At 46.3% G+C, this 17,949-nt stretch overlaps 1 protein-coding gene across 1 annotated transcript in view; it reads left to right on the top strand.

Annotated features, from left to right (window-relative positions):
• The window catches only part of EFR3B (EFR3 homolog B), a 96,124-nt gene that overhangs the window by 43,906 nt on the left and 34,269 nt on the right, over positions 1-17,949 (top strand). The window contains exons 3-4 of the mRNA XM_040224494.1: positions 5-132; positions 7,535-7,685. Coding sequence (XP_040080428.1) covers positions 5-132; positions 7,535-7,685 — 279 coding nt within the window. The remainder of the gene's footprint in view (positions 1-4; positions 133-7,534; positions 7,686-17,949) is intronic.

Raw genomic sequence — 17,949 nt, 5'->3', positions numbered from 1 at the left:
ACAGGATGGCCTGGTGAAGACCAACATGGAGAAGCTGACCTTCTATGCCCTCTCAGCTCCTGAAAAGCTTGATCGCATTGGCGCCTACCTCTCCGAGAGGCTGATCCGTGACGTGGGTCGTCATCGATATGGGTAAGTAGTATGGGAGCGGGAGAGAGATTTTCAGAAATTATATATTATATTTTTAGGGCAATACTTGGGGTCCTCGATGAAAAAAGTCAACTGCAGGAGAGACATGTCTGTTACCTAATGTCACGATCTGGAGTGGGGTGGATGTAAAGGGAATACTAGGATGTTTCTAGTGGCACTGTTGATGGGACAGAGGGAAAAGCAGACCCAGGGCAGTTGTTTGTAAGCCCCGTTGGTTCTATTCTCCACGAAGCCTTTTATATCCATCCCCTACTTTCCTCTGCTCCTACCTTTTTCCTGGTGCAGACTCCAGGTTACTGCAGTGGCCTTGGAAATAGTCTCCCTGCTTCCCATCTTTCCTGTTCTGGCCCTTCCAGATCAATACTGCTAGCTATGATCATTAAAACAGACCCAAAGCTATACTTTCCTGGCTCCTTTAGCTTCCAATCCAAGCTCCTCAGCCTGACTTCCAAGGTCTTCCACTGCTGCTGCTGCTAAGTCACTTCAGTCGAGTCCGACTCTGTGCGACCCCATAGATGGCAGCCCGCAGGCTCCCCCATCCCTGGAATTCTCCAGGCAAGAACACTGGAGTGGGTTGCCATTTCCTTCTCCAATGCATGAAAGTGAAAAGTGAAAGTGAAGTCGCTCAGTCATGTCCGACTCTTCGAGACCCCATGGACTGCAGCCTACCAGGCTTCTCCATCCATGGGGTTTTCCAGGCAAGCGTGCTGGAGTGGGGTGCCATCGCCTTCTCCAAGGTCTTCCACTACCTGCCCCCAAATTCCCTGTGCATGCATGCTCAGTCACTTCAATCATGTCCATCTGTTTGCGACCCTATGGGAGACAGCACACCAGGCTCCTCTGTCCATGGGATTCTCCAGGCAAGAATACTAGAGTGGATTGCCACACCCTCCTCCAGGGGATCTTCCTGACCCAGGGATCGAACCTGCATCTCCTATGTTTCCTGAATTGCAGGCGGATATTTTTTACCACTGAGCCACCAAGGAAGCCCCAAACTGCCTTTAACCCCAGCCAAACCCACCACAACTGCCATAGCTGCTCTACTCCTCCTCCAGATGGACTAGCTAATGATCCCCCCACCTCGCTCTCTGGCCTCTGTGCTTTTGCAGTGATTACCTCCCTGGACCCTCTCTGTCCTGCCCCCGAGCTACCACCTGTCACCCCCACCACCCTCCAAGGCCCTTTCCTCCTGATGAGGAAGGTGGAGTGAGAAGCAGAGGGTGAAAGTCTGCACTGTGCCGACAGTGTACAGAGGTCCACCCTCCATAGGACCCACCAGCCACTCTTACATCAAGCTATCCCTGATAGAAAAACAAGACTGAAAACAATTCATTTCTATGATCCCTTTCTATTAATATAATAAAATTAGGTTAACATGCTCAATAAAAAGGGCATGAATATACTGAACATGCTAATTATATAAATCGCCTTGACATATTATAAAGCAGGCTCAAGCAAGTACAGTAAAAATATCTTTATCCTAGATTGAACCTGAAACTAATATGCAAGCAATGACATTAAACATTTAATACTAATCTTGCCTGCCCTCTCTGCAGTGATGGTTCTCTCAGTAAAAAATGTCCTATAGCCAGCAGAGCCACTTAGAAGCATTCCACTGCCCTCAGAACTATCACTCAAAATTGGCATCATTCTGTTAAAAATAGCCATTGCAGCGCCTAAGTATTTAAAGCCTTGATGGCCTCACTGGGGGCTTTAATCATAAACATTGGGAGAAGAGAAATCTGTTAGATCTGTCTCTGGGTCTCTTTCTGCTTCTTCCCCAAGTTTCCTTACCCACCTCCACACTCATCACCATTGTCCTAACCACTGATGGCAGCTTTGGAGTAGCAAAATATTCACCTACAGACAGGTGAGATGGTGTGAGGAGCTGTCTCCCTGCCATCATTCAGGTGTTTGTGTTTATGATTTGACCATATACATGAGAACTTTGGCTGTTGGACCAAGTGGTAGAACCACCCTCCTCGACAGGCATGTGTTTAGCATCAGGGGTGATAACTCAATGTGGGTGGAGAGAGAATAAGATAAGAATTTCAAGGTATTTCTCCTTGGTGTGGGCTACAGTGGACAGTGAGATGCAGAGCAACAAAAAGCAAGAATTCCTCCTATTTTCCTCCTTTCAGTTCAGCCCAATTGCTAGAACACCCCTAGAAACTGAAGAGCAAGGGAGGTAACAGCAGTTGTGGGTGAGACTTGGGGTTGAGTGATGCCAGAGCAATGACCACGTGTAGAAGGCTGCATTGGAACCTGTCAGATCGGGACTTCCCCGGTGGTCCAGTGGCTAAGACTCCAAGCTCCCAGTTCAGGGGCCCCAGGGTTTGATCCCTGGTCAGGGAACTAGATCCCACATGCTGCAACTAAGAGTTTGAACACCATAACTAAAAAAAAAAAACAAAACCCAAATGTCGCAATGAAGATCCAAGATCCTGCGTGTTACAGCGAAGACCTGGTGCAGCCAAATAAGTCAACTAAAAAAAATTATTTAAAAAAGTGAATCATCAGGTTCCCCAGTGACTGGAGGATGGAGACACCCATGCCAAAAGAGTTGGGCTACTTCCCCAGGAACCTGGGCCTGGTACTGACTTAGTGGGGCTCCCAAGAGATATACAGTCCCCCAGAGGGACTCTGAACCCTGTTAGAGAGTGGAGCTGACCCTGCAGACAGAGATTTTGCAGATTCCTACCAGACAGGAAGGTTCATCCTTCCCTGCCTTGGCTGATGTCAACCCCTGCTTCTGGGCTCCTAAAACCAGGAAGTTTCTATTCGGTAGGGAGAACTTGACTGCATACATTCAGACTGTCCAGAATGAGAGGTTCTTTGTCAAGGCTGCCACTCTCTGAGTGATTCTCAGTCGATGACTGGCCCAGCTAAAGCTGCCCCCTCTCTCTGCCGGCTGGTCCCCATCTCTGACCCTGCATCTGCACTCCTTTCCAACCAAGTCTGCTTCCCAGAACTTGCATGCTGGCTCTTCCTTTCCCAGAGGGTCCTAAGGCCACTCCTTGCTGAATAAGAGGTGTTCAAGCAGCAAGTGTGACAGTGTTAGTACCTCAGTTGTGTCTGACTCTTTGCAACCCCATGGACTGTAGCCCACCAGACTCCCCCTATCCATGGAATTCTCCAGGAAAGAATACTGGAGTGGGTTGCCATTTCCTGCTCCCAGGGATCCTCCCCCGAGGAGTGAACCTGGGGCTCCTGCATTGCAGGCAGATTCTTTGCCATCCCAGCCACCAGGGAAGCAGAAGCAGCTGCTTATTCTAGAATTCAGTTCAAGGAACTTCCTGCCTCTCCCCAAGCACCAGGCCCCCTGCATCTTTTTCTCAGTTGTTATAACTCACCTTCTGCTTTGGTTGGCCTATGACCCTGAGTTCCTGTTGTTGTAACCTACTAACTGGCCACTCCTGACCTCGGTTACTGCCCATGAACTCCAGTCCATCCCAGATTCCTTGATTTCTGCTGGGAAGCCCTACTAGTGGATCCAAGACCCTTGGTCATCCCCTGCTGCTGTGGTCTGTGTGCCACTCTTGCCTTCTCCCCTAGGCCTCTGCAGTAGGTTAGTCTTCACCACCTTCGACCTTCCCCACCCTGCTCCAACAACCCAGTCAGGTCCATTTCTCAGACCTATTATTACACTGGATCCCTTTCAGGATCCCAAGTTCAGAGTAGATCTCCGCTGAGACTGATCTGGTCCCAGTCCTACTCAGTGAACATCACCCTGAGAAGCCTGTGCTCTCTCCCTTTGAGATTATGGATATAAAGCATAAGATGTACCCAGGAAGGTTATTGTAAGATAGGACCAAAGCAGTGCGCATTAAACTAGGAGGTTCCAAGATCCCACTAACTTCTAGTCTTCTGAGATACAATTACAGTCCTTCCATCCCTAGTGTTAGGATTAAAGATGAGGATTGAAAGAGAGTGTATTCAAAGGGGCTTCCCAGGTGGCACTAATGGTGAAGAACCTGCCTGCCAATGCAGGAGACCTAAGAGATGCAGGTTCGATCCCTGGGTTGGAAAGATCCCCTGGAGAAGGAAATGGCAACCTGCTCCAATATTCTTGCCTGGAGAATTCCATGGACAGAGGAGCCTGGCGAGCTGCAGTCCATGGGGTCACATAGAATCAGACACAACTGAAGTGACTTAGCACACAGCATGTATGTATTCAAATAACAAGGCTTTAGAACTTCCCTAGTGGTCCAGTGATTAAGGCTCTGTCTTCCAATGCAAAGAGTTCAAGTTTGACCCCTGGTCAGGGAGCTAAGATCCCACATGCCTCTTGGCCAAAAAGCCAAAACATGAAACAGAAGCAATATTGAAACAAATTCAATAAAAACTTCAAATGATCCACATCAAAAGAAAACAAAAATCTTCAAGAAAAAGAAGGGAACTTAAACTTCATTTACTTTTCAGTTTCACTTCTACCATAATTTTCACTTTCCATCAAAATTTCCACTCCTAGTAATTAGACAACATTTTTTCCCCCCTGGCTAGCAAAGGACAGTTTTCCTTATCAGGACTTTCTGGGAATTTTTTTACAGGAAAAGGAAAAGCAGCAATCTAAGCTCTGGGGTTTGGGAGGCCTTCTAGTTTCTTCTCTTGCCAAACCCCACCCCGTCCCTTCCTTTCCCTCATGTAAACTCTGTAAAATAATGGTGAAACCCTTCATATTGAAGGACGCTGGGATGATTCATGTTATGCCTGACTCTTTGTGACTCCCATGGACCATAGCCCGCCAGGCTCTCTGTCCATGGAATTTTTTAAGCAAGAATACTGGAGTGGGTTGCTATTTCCTACTCCAGGGGATCTTCCCAACCCAGGAATTGAACCTGCATCTCTTGCATCTCCTGCATTGGCAGGCGGATTCTTTGCCACTGTGTCACCTGGCATGCTCTGGGATGATTCAGAGAAGAAGAGAATTCCATGCTGCTGCCTGCTCCCATTTCTCAGCTGCCTTGTTTCATTGCCAGAATGTGTGCATGTTTCCCTGCCAGCCCTTTGGAAGGGCCTCAACCCTGCAAGAGTCAGCCTGCTTCATGACCTACACGGTGGACCCAGAATGTGCCAGGCTTGGGGTCTGCAAGTTTTTAAGATTTTAATAACTTAAGTTGTTTTCAATTTTTACTTATTTGTTTATTTTGTCATGGGTAGGATCTTAGTTCTCCCACCAGGGATTGAACCTGTGCCCCCTGCAGTGAACTCTGGAGTCTTAACCACTGGGCTGCCAGGGAGGTCCTTAGAATGAATCTTTTAATTCATCCCCTATTATATACATGGTCTATAAACCTGACGCTGGGCAGCTTCTTGAAGAGAGGCCTTTTCCTACTTGCTTTGACTTACAGGCATCAGCCTGACTCCTCAGCACTCTGGTAGGTTTGGAGTTGTCCACTCTCTCTGTCTGGCCTGCATTTTGTTTATATCAGGAAGTACTTTTCTGTTCCATGTCGTTTGACTCTGCGGGTTAGAGGGATCGCCGCCCTGTAATAGGCACGTGAGCCACACTCCTCATCCACGGAGTCTCGAGTGACTCCCGCCTCCTTCAGAATGGAGTCATGTTCAGCCCTTACTTCTCTTGCCTGTGAGTTGCTTTGGATTGCTCAGGTTCTACTTTTATTTGTGCCCTCAGGTTTCTAAAGCACTCCTAAATCTGATTATCAGATACTTGTGTTATTTAGGTATAAAGAGACTTAAATATACTGGCTCCAGCAGTAGAAGAAATCAACCCCAAATATTCATTGGAAGGACTGATGCTGAAGCTGAAGCTCCAATACTTTGGCCACCTGATGCGAACGGCTGACTCAGAAAAGACCCTGATGCTGGGAAAGATTGAGGGCAGAAGGAGAGGGAGTGACAGAAGATGAGATGGTTGGATGGCATCATCGACTCAATGGACATGAGTTTGAGCAAGCTCCGGGAGATGGTGAAGGACAGGGATGCCTGGCGTGCTGCAGGCCATGGGATTGCAAAGAATCGGACACAACAGAGCGACTGAAAAACAACCAGCAGTAAAGAAGTATCTTTTCTCTCTCTCAAGCAATAATCCAGTCTGGGCCAATGGGCTCTGCTCCACAGGGTCATCTGGGGCTTTCACCTCTTGCCATCCAGTTGCTCCCACTCCACAACCAGCAGGAAGAGAGAAGAGAAGACTCAGAGGACAGGGCAAGCCTGTTTTTCAAGCAAATGACGCTTGCATCACTCCCCCTCATTTTAATAGCAATGTTTAAGTCATGTGGCCTCACCTAGCAGCAGGAGAGGCTGGGAAATGTTCCCAGTGAGCAGTCACAGTTCAGATAAACTTCTAAATAACCAGTGAGAAGGGCAAAAATAGTTTCCAGGGGAGACATCTAGCATTCTGCCCCAGACATCTAACTCCTTAATGAAAACTATAACATTTTTAACCAGGTTAGTTTTGCTAAGGCTCCCTTATTAGAAGTTAAAAATAACCTTTTTCCTGTGTATGTCTGCCTTGCTTTCTTTAGAATGCAAATGCTTTGTAAGTGGAGGATGTATCTTTCCTGACATGCCTTACCTGACCGTATGCTCATTACGTCACTATCGTGGGATAAATGTTGGGTTTGAGTTTAGGCATGCATCCCTAATTCTCAGTAGGAATTTGATTTGTGGCATTTTTCTTGGGATTTCAGAGAGGCATTGAAGAAGATCACAGTTAGGGGTTGTCCTACAAAGGCTAGCCTGGAAAGGATTGGGTATTTTTACTTTTTCAATGTAATTTAATTTCTTTTTTTTTTTTTTGGTCATGCCATGCTGCTTGTGGATATCTTAGTTCCCTGACCAGAGATTGAACCTAGGCCCTCAGAAGTAAAAGTGCAGAGTCCTAACTGCTAGACTGCCAGGGAATTCCCAGGGCTGGGCATTTTTAGCACGGAGAAAAGAAGAACATGGTAAAAGAGATTATTGTTATCAAGTGGTTAAAGGGCTGGCAGGTAGAAGGTTCAGTCTTCTTTTTTGCTGCTTCTGAAAGTAGAATTGTGAATAAAGGATACAGGTTATTAGGGTTTGCTTGCTTTTCTTTCTGCTCAAATTTCCTTGTGAAATGGTATACCTTGTCTGTCCTCATATTCTTCATGTGTAAAATAAAGGGCTTGATGAATTCACCTCTAGGCTCCCTTGCAGCTCTGCTTCATTCTGCTTCTCAGTGCTGGGCTGGAGTAGGTACTTGATGGAACAGCTGTCCAGACATGGCAACCTGGGGAGAGCTGTATTAGCTGGATGCTGCCCAGGTGGTCACTGCACTGCCATCAAGGTTGTCCCAGACATGTGGTGCAGGTGATTGGTGATGAGGCTGAGTACTTTGTGATGAGGACTGAGTACTCAGCGTGAGGCTGAGTGATGGTGGTGGCGCTGCTTTCCCCAGATACGTGTGCATCGCCATGGAGGCGCTGGACCAGCTGCTCATGGCCTGTCACTGCCAGAGCATCAACCTCTTCGTGGAGAGTTTCCTCAAGATGGTGGCCAAGCTGCTTGAGTCGGAGAAACCCAATCTGCAGATCCTTGGCACCAACTCGGTAAGGAGGTCCGAGGGGCCCTGGAGGGTGGGCATGGTGGGGAGAGCGGGGCAGAACCTCTGGGTCAGCTTTGTTATGATCCATTCCTATTTGTTCTCTGATGTTTAAAAATAATTTTTCCCTTAAATAATTATAGGTGGGGCCCCAATAGATATTAAAGTAGAGAGGGGGGTATTCCTTTGAGAGCAGGCGGTGCCTAGCACCCTCGAAGCTTGGCCCCTGCCTCCATGGGGCATACTTTGAAAGCTGTCCATGTTGTGCTTCTTTCAAAGATAGAATACACTGATGTTCACCAGACAGAGGCATCAGATAAGTGGAAAGATCACGGGGAAGCAGGAAGCAGGGCTTCTGGCTTAGTTCTGCCCTTTCCAAGTTGGGTAACCTCGAGAAGGTTATCTTTCATGAGCCTAGCTTTTCACTGATACCATGACTGGGTTGAACTCAGTCCAAGCTCTGTAACATAACTTATCCCTGAACAAGTGGCTGCTATCTGCTTCTGGTGTGTGGAGAGAAGAAATATCAGTTGTGTCAAGAATTCCCAAGTTTGAAGGGATAGTTTGAGAGTTTGGAATGGACATGTACACACTGCTGTGTTTAAACTAGGTAACCAAGAAGGACCTACTATATGGCACATGGAACTCTGCTCAATGTTATGTGGCAGCCTGGATGGGAGGGGAATTTGGGAGAGAATGGATGCAGGTATACATATGGTTGAGTTCCTTCGCTGTTCACCTGAAATTATCACAACACTGTTAATCAGCTATACCCTGATACAAAATAAAAAGTTTAAACAACACCAAAAAAGAGCTCCCAACTTCCTAAGCATCTGTCCTACTTGAATATCCCAGTTGCTTTCTTCAATTTCTTGCTCTCTCTCTCAGTTCCTTTCCCTTCAGGAAATACTTTCAGCTCTAGGCCTTCAAGCAGCTGGGTGTTGAAAGCCCTGACATGCAACTATTTTACAGATATCACCACAAAAAAAAGGAAAGTTTAAGGTTTGTGCTCTTAGCTTTCCCAACCTGACTTTTCTGAATCTTTATTGCACAGGTCACAACTGCTTTCCTCTTCTAAATTTGATTTAACCAGAAGATAGTCTTTCAACTCATCTTTCAAAGACCAGAACTAACCACCTATTCCCCTCTTTTCTCTCTCTGTGAACCAGCTGCCTTTGATAAATTACATATACAGTAGCAAGGGTAAAGTCTTTTGTCACGTTGCCCTGGCAACAGCTTCAGCTACCATTTCACTTGTCTTGTTTAAGATAACTATAGTCTGGAAAAGAACATCTAAATGGAAGATAAACCACTCATCAATGTGTCCACACGGCACCTTCCCAAGGGGAGATATAAGAGCAGGTGGCTGCCAGCCCCAGAGTTCCCTGCAGACATCCTGGCCCCTGGTACGCATTTTGTTAGCAACAGTCTTGAAAATTCCAGATCCTGCAAATTCCTCAATTCCTCATCACAGTGAATCACTGCATTAGCAAGAGAGCAGTTGACTAATGATTAGTGTACTGCAGACAGTGGAGATTATATAAGGACAGGTGATTATAAATGAGTCAGATAATTGCAGGAGGTTCAGAGTTCAGCTTCAGAGGCAACTTTGCTAGCAGAAAGATGCTCTTTCCAGCTCTCCTAGCCTGAGACTTCTCTCTGTTTCTTCCTTCTTTCTTAATGGATATTTATCCAGCCTGTGCTTGACCACCCCAAGGTTTGAAGCTGTGCTGAAATTCATCACCAAAAAAAAAATCTGATTTTTCTAATACCATTGCTGCATATCATATGCAGTATAGGTTTTAAAATTTATTTGATGCCTTCAAGTCTTTAATGAGAATATCTGAACTTGAGGTGACGTTGAGGGATCAGGAGTCAGGAGATGATGGAGCCAACTAAGCTCAACTATTTGCTTAGAGATTTATTTCTGCACACCTGCCTTATTGCCTGGTGGGTCCAAATGTAAGTTCTGGGAACAATGCAGTGATCATGTGCTCTGACTTTTGAGGTCACTCTAAGGATAAACTGAAAATATTAAATATGAAAATGCTGAGGTTATTTACATAAGCGATCTAATATATGAACCTAGTATAAATAAGAAAATACTATGAAGGATCATGGATTTAAAGTTTGTACTTTCATCCTTACCTCACAGCATATATAAAAATTAACTCAAGGACTTCCCTGGTGGCCCAGTGGTGGGGAGTCCGCCTTGCAATGCAGGAGATGTAGGTTCAATCCTGGGTCCGGGAAGATTCCAAATGCCCTCAGGTCACAACTAAGACCCAATGCAGCCAAATAAACAAATAAATATTTTTTTTTTAATTAACTCAAAATAGATCAAAGATCTAAATATAAGAGTTAAACTTATCGAACTCTTAGAAGAAATATATGGATGTATCTTTATGGTCTTGAATTTTGCAATGGATTCTTCGATATGATAGTAAAAACAAAAGGAACAAAAGAAAAAATAAATAAATTTGACTTCTTCAAAATTAAAAATTTTTGTGCATCAAAGGACACTACAAAACAAGAGAGGACTACAGAATGAGAGAAAATGTTTGTGATTTTCATATACAATAAGGGCTCAGTAACCAGAATATATGAAAAACTCCTACAACTCAACAGCAAAAAGAAAACCCAGTTAAAAATGGGCAAAGGACTTGAATAGACATTTCTCCAAAGAAGATATACAAATGTCCAGAAAGCACATGAATTGATGCTCAGCATCACTAATTATTACAGAAATGCAAGTCAGAAATCATAGAGAGATATTTCTTCACACCCACTAGGTTGCTTTGTATATTTTTTTAATCCTATAAAATGACATGTTGGTGAGGATGTGTAGAAATTGGAACCCTTGTACCTTGCTAGCAGAGCTGTAAAACAGTGTAGACACTGTGGAAAACAGTTTATTGGTTCCTCCAAAAGTTAAACATATAGAATTACCATATGACTCAGCAATTCTCCCTGGATATGTACCAAAGAGAACAGAAAACAGATACTCAAACAAATACTTGTATACCAACGTTTCTGGCAGCACGATTCATAGTAGCCAGAAGGTGGACACAACCAGAAGGTCACATATTGTATTTCCATTTCAATGAGATACCAGAATAGGCGAATCCATAGAGACAGAAGGCAGATTAGTGTTTGCCAGGGGCTGGGGTGGGTGGGGGGACAGGAATAGAAAGTGACTGATGGATGACCAAGATGTGGGTTTCCTTTTGGGGTTCTGCTTTAGTTGCAAAACATTGTGAATGTATTGAACGCTACTGAATTTAAAAGGGTTCACTTTTTGTTTTGTGAATTTTACCCAAATTTTTAACAATTGTGCTTTCATCTCAGATTGTGGCATATAGCCCTTTGTGTTTACACAGCACCCCAGCCTGAAGGCAAGCACACTCAGAGGCAGCACAGAAGCGAGTCCCTTGGGAGGGGAGGGAAGCTCTTGAAGCATGTCAGGGTGATGTGGGACCCGGTGAGGGGAGGTCTCTCCTTCCAGTAAAGCAGGGGGGCTGTGACTTGCCTGGAGGCTCTGTGAATGTGAAAGCCGCTTAGTCATGTCCGACTCTGCAACCCCTTCGACTGTAGCCCACCAGGCTCCTCTGTCCATGGAATTCTCCAGGCAAGAAGACTAGAGTGGGTTGCCATTCCCTTCTCCAGCGTATCTTTCCAATTCAGGGACTGAACCCGGGTCTCCTGCATTGCAGGCAGATTCTTTACCATCTGAGCCACTCAGAAAACACCCTCCCCGCTTCAAGACCTCACCTCTCAGACGCCTTCCCTTCCCTCTAAGCAGGGTCAGCTCCCTCTGAGGCTCCCTTTCTTGGCCTCCCCGCCAGACCCAGCAGGAACCAGGTTCCTGTCCACCTGCCGCAGTCATGCTCTGCCTTCTGCACCCAAATGCCCCACTCAGAGAACCACCCTCAGAAAACCGCCTGATGTGAGGATTGGGGCACCTACAGAGGCATGCTTTAAAGTTTGACTTCGGCTTTCACGGCAGTTCCTTATCCATTCTTTGACCATCACCTTCGCTTATCTTCTCAGTGGCCACTAGAGACCTCCTGTCTCCTCAAGCTCCATCCTGAACCTGCTTCCTCAGCCTCAGAGGTGGTCTTGCCTTCTTCTGTTCACTGAGAAAATGGGGAGTATCTGCTGGGGGCCCCCCAACTTGTATCCACCTGTTTCTTCCCCGAAGGTTCCCTTCTCCTCAGGAATCTCCCTACATCCATGATTTTTCTCTCCGTGTCTCCACTCTTCCCCTTTTTCTGATTCCTTCCCTTAGTCTAAATATAAGTTCAAGTCTCTTCCAGTATAAAACGAAAGAAACAAAGCAAACACGGGAAAGAAAACTAAAAAAAAATTTACATTCTGCATAACCACAGAGTACCTTTAGCTCACCTGACAAAACTTGCCATCATTCCCTGATTTTAAAAAATTATTTGATTCAAATTAAAATTTCCCTCATAGTCCCCACATTGTCTTGTATTACTGTCTTTCAAATCAGGATTCAGTATAGATCACGTGTTTATTTTGTTTTCGGTGTCTCTTATGTCTCTTAACCTGTCCCAACCCTGCTCCCGTCCCTCTTCCTTTTTTATGGTGTTGGCCAGGTCATCATTTTGTAGAACGTCCCACATTCTGGATTTGTCTGATTATCTCCTTGTGGTGTTCTTCGTTTTGCTCTCTTGTCTCCTATACTTCCAACAGATTAGAATTTGGTCTGAATGTTTGATTGGATGCAGTTAAATACCTTTGGGGCATAATGCTTCATGGAGAGTGCTGGGCACTGAACATCTAAAAGGGGCAAGAGTGTCTGGCAGCCCACTTCTATGGATGCTAAGTGCCATCCCAAGTTAGGGTGGTGACAGCCAACTCTCTCAATTGTAAAAGTTTTTGTGTGTGTGTCTTTGCACTGGTGGCTCAGACGGTAAAGCGTCTGCCTACAATGCGGGAGACCCGGGTTTGATCCCTGGGTCAGGAAGATCCCCTGGAGAAGGAAATGGCAATCCACTCCAGTACTCTTGCCTGGAAAATCCCATGGATGGAGGAGCCTAGTAGACTACTGTCCATGGGGTTGCAAATAGTTGTACACGACTGAGCGACTTCACTATCTACTATCTATTGCACTTAGAAATCTGTGGAAACCATGCAAACAAGCCATTCTTCACTCAACGTCCAGCTGATGTTTCTATCTCTGGTGGCATTTCTCCCTGTTGACTGCACCTTCTTCATACTCCCTTGACTTCCTGGCCCTGTCACCGCAGCTCTTCCCACCTGGCCCACCCTTCTTAGTTTCTATGGTTGGCTGAATAATGGTCCCCTACCTATATCCACATCCTAATCACTGACCCCCATGAATGTACCTTAGATGACAGAAGGGACTTGGCAGGTTTGATCAAGTTAAGGATCTTGTGATAAGGAGATTCTCCATGTGCTCCCATCTTTCTAAGAGGGAGGCAGGAGGATCAGAGTCAGACAGCAGATCAGGAATACAGAGAAAGAAGTTTGAAGGTGCTCCTCTGCTGGCCGTGAAGATGGTGGAAGGGGGCCATGAGCCAAAGAATGTGGGTGGCTTCTGGAAGCCAGAAAAGTCAAGGAAACAGATGCTCTCCTGGAAGCATCCAGAAGGAATGAAACCCTGCAGACCCATTTGAGACTTTTTTTTAATTTATTTTTATTTTTGGCTGTACCGGGTCTTCAGTGCTGCATGCGGGCTCTCTCTAGTTGCTGTGCTTGGGCTTCTCACTGTCGGCTTCCCTGGTTGCAGAGCACAGACTCTAAGGCGCACTGGCTCAGTAGTCATTGCACACTGGCGTAGTTGCCCTGTGGCATGTGGGATCTTCCTGGACCAGGGATCTAACCTAGATTAAGGTGGATTCTTAAACACTGGACCACTAGGCAAGCCCCCATTTTAGACTTCTGACCTCCAGAACTGTAAAGTAATAAATTTGTGTTGCATTAGGCCACTAAATTGTGCTATTTATTACAGCACTAAATTATTACAGCAGCAATAGGAAACTAATACAGTTTCCTTGAGTGATTCTTTTCCTCCACATCCCCCTGAAATGTCTGTGGTCTCCAAGGTTACTGCTCTATCCTCTTCTCTGTGTGCTCCCTCTGGACAATTTCATCAATTCTTGTGGTTTTAACTGTCACCTATAGACTAGAAATTCTCTTGTCTCCCACACCAGGGTAGAAATCAGCACTGCTAAAAACCAGCAGGCTAAAAGTGGGTTCCATGAAGGGAGGTGGGGGCAGAACTGTGATGCTGGGGGAACAGCTCAGGTCACAGGGGTCAGCCCCAGCAAATGATGAGAGTTTCAGAGCAGAAGCAGCCCAGGCTTCCCTGGGTCTGTACTTCCCAAGTGTAGGCCTTGGAGGCTGGTTAGCACATGGGGCTATTTGGGACCAGAGAGGTCACCTTTTTGGGCAGCAACACTGGGCTTTCCCAGGAGTTTTTAAAACCACCATCAGTTTTGCAAAGAATCTTGAAGGAGGAAAGCTGTACTGTGGGTAGACAGGGAAGGGTGTCCTAGGGCTTCCCAAGTGGTGCTAGTGGTAAAGAACCTGCCTGCCAATTCAGGAGATGTAAGAGACACGAGTTCAGTCCCTGGCTTGAGAAGATCCCCTGGAGAAGGGCATGGCTACCCACTCCAGTATTCTTGCCTGGAGAATCCCACGGACAGAGGAGCCTGGTGGGACAGTCCATAGGGTCACAAAGAGTCAGACACGATTGAAGTGGCTTAGCACACATGCACACAGAGGAGGGTGCCCTAGGTGGAGGGACTTACCTTGGCCGGCAGTCAGGCAATTTGCAGGGCACCAAATGGCAACCCACTCCAGTGTTCTTGCCTGGAGAATCCCAGGGACGGGGGAGCCTGGTGGGCTGCTGTCTATGGGGTCGCATAGAGTCGGACACAACTGAAGCGACTTAGCAGCAGCAGCAGCAACATGTCACAGTAGGACTGTTCCTTCGGCTTTAAGGAAAACTTCTCCCAGGACTAGCTATAAACAAAAGCAGATGGGAGAATGGATAGGGGATGTTAAAGTCAAACTGTGTGGTTCTACTGGGTATATACCCTGAGGAAACCATAATTGAAAAAGACCCATCTACCTGAATGTTCAATGCAGCACCATTTACAATAGCCAGGACATGGAAGCAACCTAGATGTCCATTGACAGATGAATGGGTAAGGAAGTTGTGGTAAATATACACAGTGGAATATTACTCAGCTATAAAAAGGAATGCATTTGAGTCAGTTCTAATGAGGAGGATGAACCTGGAGCCTATTATACAGAGTAAAGGAAGTCAGAAAGAGAAAGGCAAATATTAACACACACACATATATATATATATATATATATATATATATGGAATCTAGAAAGATAGTACTGATGATCCTACTCACAGGGCAGCAAAGGAAACACAGACATAAAGAACAAGCTTTTGGACACAGTGGGAGAAGAGTGTGGGATGATTGAGAAAATAGCACTGAGACATACACATTACCATGTGTAAAATAGATAGCCAGTGGGAGTTTGCTATATGACGCAGGGAACCCAAAGCTGGTGCTCTCTGACAACCTAGAGGGGTGGGATGGGGGGGAGGTCGGTAGGGGGTTCAAGAGGGACGGGACGTATATATACCTATGGCCAATTCATATTGATGTATGGCTGAAACCATCACAGTATTGTAAAGTAATTAGCCTCTAATTTAAAAAAAAGGTAAGTGCGGTTTATGAGATCTTTTCCAACTAGGGTTCATCTTAGCAAAACAACTTTCTTCTTATGAAGGTGAACAGAATAAAAAGGCCTGCAGTCCTAGATCCACCAAAGAGTCAGGGTTTCTCTATACCCCGTATTTTAGACCATGGTTCTGTTGTTGACAGCAGGAAATTGTGTGGCTCAGAATGTCCAGCTACAGAAGAGAGGAGGCTGGCTTGTGCTTGGAGAGACTTGGCTAGCGCTGAAGTAAGGCTGACCAGCAGCTCAACTTCCATTTTCCAGACCCAGGGAGGGCTGGTTTCGCAGTGTCAATATTTGGAGCTTGCTTTCTCTCTATTGACCCAACCGCTTAGTAACTCTCAGTTTTCATTCAACTGTGGCTCTTTCCTGCCTGTGCCAGAGGGTGGGTGAGCAACTCCTGCAAGCGTAGCACCCTTTGTTGCATATGAAGAGCTGAAACTTTGATCATGAAAGGGTGGCCCTAGCGGTGCCCATGGCCTTTGAAGTGTCACATCTTCACAGTCTCCAGTTTGTTGCTATGGAGACCTTCCTCACTGTGACAATGTCTTTAAAAAATAAAACAAAAAGCCCTACTTTATTATTATTTATGCATTAGACAAGTAGCATTTTAATGAAAGCCATTCTTAAGGTATGGACTAGCAGTGATCGGCATGAAGTAGACAGGAAGTTCCTGCTGTTTCAGGCATTTAAAAACATTAGTGGGTCACACAAGTACAGGGGCCCAGTGGAAACTCATGAAGTACTGACAGCAAGCCCGAAATCCACTGTGGGAAAAATGGGGTGGCAACTCTTACCGGTGATGGACTGATCATACAATTCTATGAGGCAGCTGCTCTTGCTAGCCCCATTGTACAGATGAGGTGGCTGAGGCACAGAGAGCCTCAGATCAGCCTCCTAGTAGTCTGGCTTCAAACCTCTTCTCATAATCATGACACTGTTCTGCCTCTCATAGGAGGAATGGAGGCTCTGCTTTAAAGCCCAGAGTCTCAGCCCCCGTCTCAGCCAGCTTTGGGCATGTTTCCCACGTGGACTTCTACAGTGAGTGTGGCCCCAATACCAGGGCCCTCCGATTTGATCCTCTGAACCACGATTACCAAAGTTTCCATTTTGGCCTCCTCTCATCAGCCTGGAGGACTCAGGAGCAGCTTAAGGTGGGCTTTCTTGGAGCAGCACCCATGGGGATACTCAGGCCAGCATTCCCTGACCACATCATCTCTGTTGTCCAACTTTCAGACTCGGGGAAGGGAAGCTCCTCCTATCAAGCTACCAAACCAAAGGTTCCCAAGGATGCTCAGAGATCCTGGTACCAAAAAGTGGCTGTTTTATTAGCCCTGATGCCACTCATAATGTAATAAATGGGGCTCACACCCTGTCGATGGCATCAAGTACAGTCTCGTCCCCAGATCTTGTAACAGAGCAAGAAGCTTAGAGAGCAAGGCAATGGAATAATCAGCCTGAGCTGGGAGGCTGTAGCCTCCTGGGTAGTTCTGGGCCTCAGAGACAAAAACACTTGCTCATTGGAAGAAAAAGCTATGACAAACCTAGACAGTGTATTAAAAAGCAGAGACATCACTTTGCCGACAAATGTCCATACAGTCGAAGTTTTCCCAGTAGTCATGTACGGATGTGAGAGCTGGACCATAAGGAAAGCTGAGCACCAAAGAGCTGATGCTTCTGAAGTGTGATGCTGGAGAAGACTCTTGAGAGTCCCTTGGACTGTAAGGAGATCCAACCAGTCCATCCTAAAGGAAATCAACCCTGAATATTCATTGGAAGGACTGATGCTGAAGCTGAAGCTCCAATACTTTGGCCACCTTATGCGAAGACTCGACTTATTAGAAAAGACTGTGATGCTGGGAAAGAATGAGAGAATGAGGAGAATGGGGCGACAGAAGATGAGATGGTTGGATGGCATCACCGACTCAGTGGACGTGAGTTTGAGCAAACTCCAGGAGATAGTGAAGGACAGGGCAGCCTGGCGTGCTGCAGTCCACAGGGTCGCAAAGAGTCAGACATGACTGAGCAACTGAACAACAACAAAGATCCCCATCTGGGCTTCCCAGGTGGTGCTAGTGGTAAAGAACCCGCCTGCCAATCCGAGAGACATAAGAAATGGGAGTTTGATACCTAGGTCGGGAGGATCCCCTGGAGAAGGTAATGACAACCCGCTCTAGTATTCTTGCCTGGAGAATCCCCATGGACAGAGGAGCCTGGTGGGCTACAGTCTATGGGGTCCCAGAGTTGTACACGACTGAAGTGACTTGGTTTACACAAGGTCCTCTCCAGCGGTGTCTTCATCCTCTGCCCATTCCCCCTGACAGCTGCCCCCATCCCCCAAGCAACACTCCTGGGTCGTTTGGTCTGAGGCGCTAGAGGAAGCCAGGATCAAGAGCAAAGCAGGAGGTTTTCTGGGCAGAGCTCTGCTGGAGAGACCTGCAGTGAGGCCTCTGTGTCGATACCCGGGTTTTTCCTGCAGGACCTTGGGCAATTATGTAACATTTGTGGGTCTTGGTCTCTTT

Source organism: Oryx dammah, unplaced genomic scaffold (assembly GCF_014754425.2).
Source record: "Oryx dammah isolate SB20612 unplaced genomic scaffold, SCBI_Odam_1.1 HiC_scaffold_25, whole genome shotgun sequence".
Taxonomy (NCBI): domain Eukaryota; kingdom Metazoa; phylum Chordata; class Mammalia; order Artiodactyla; family Bovidae; genus Oryx; species Oryx dammah.
Note: the sequence above shows the minus strand (reverse complement) of the source record. Positions and strands in the feature narration are given on the sequence as shown.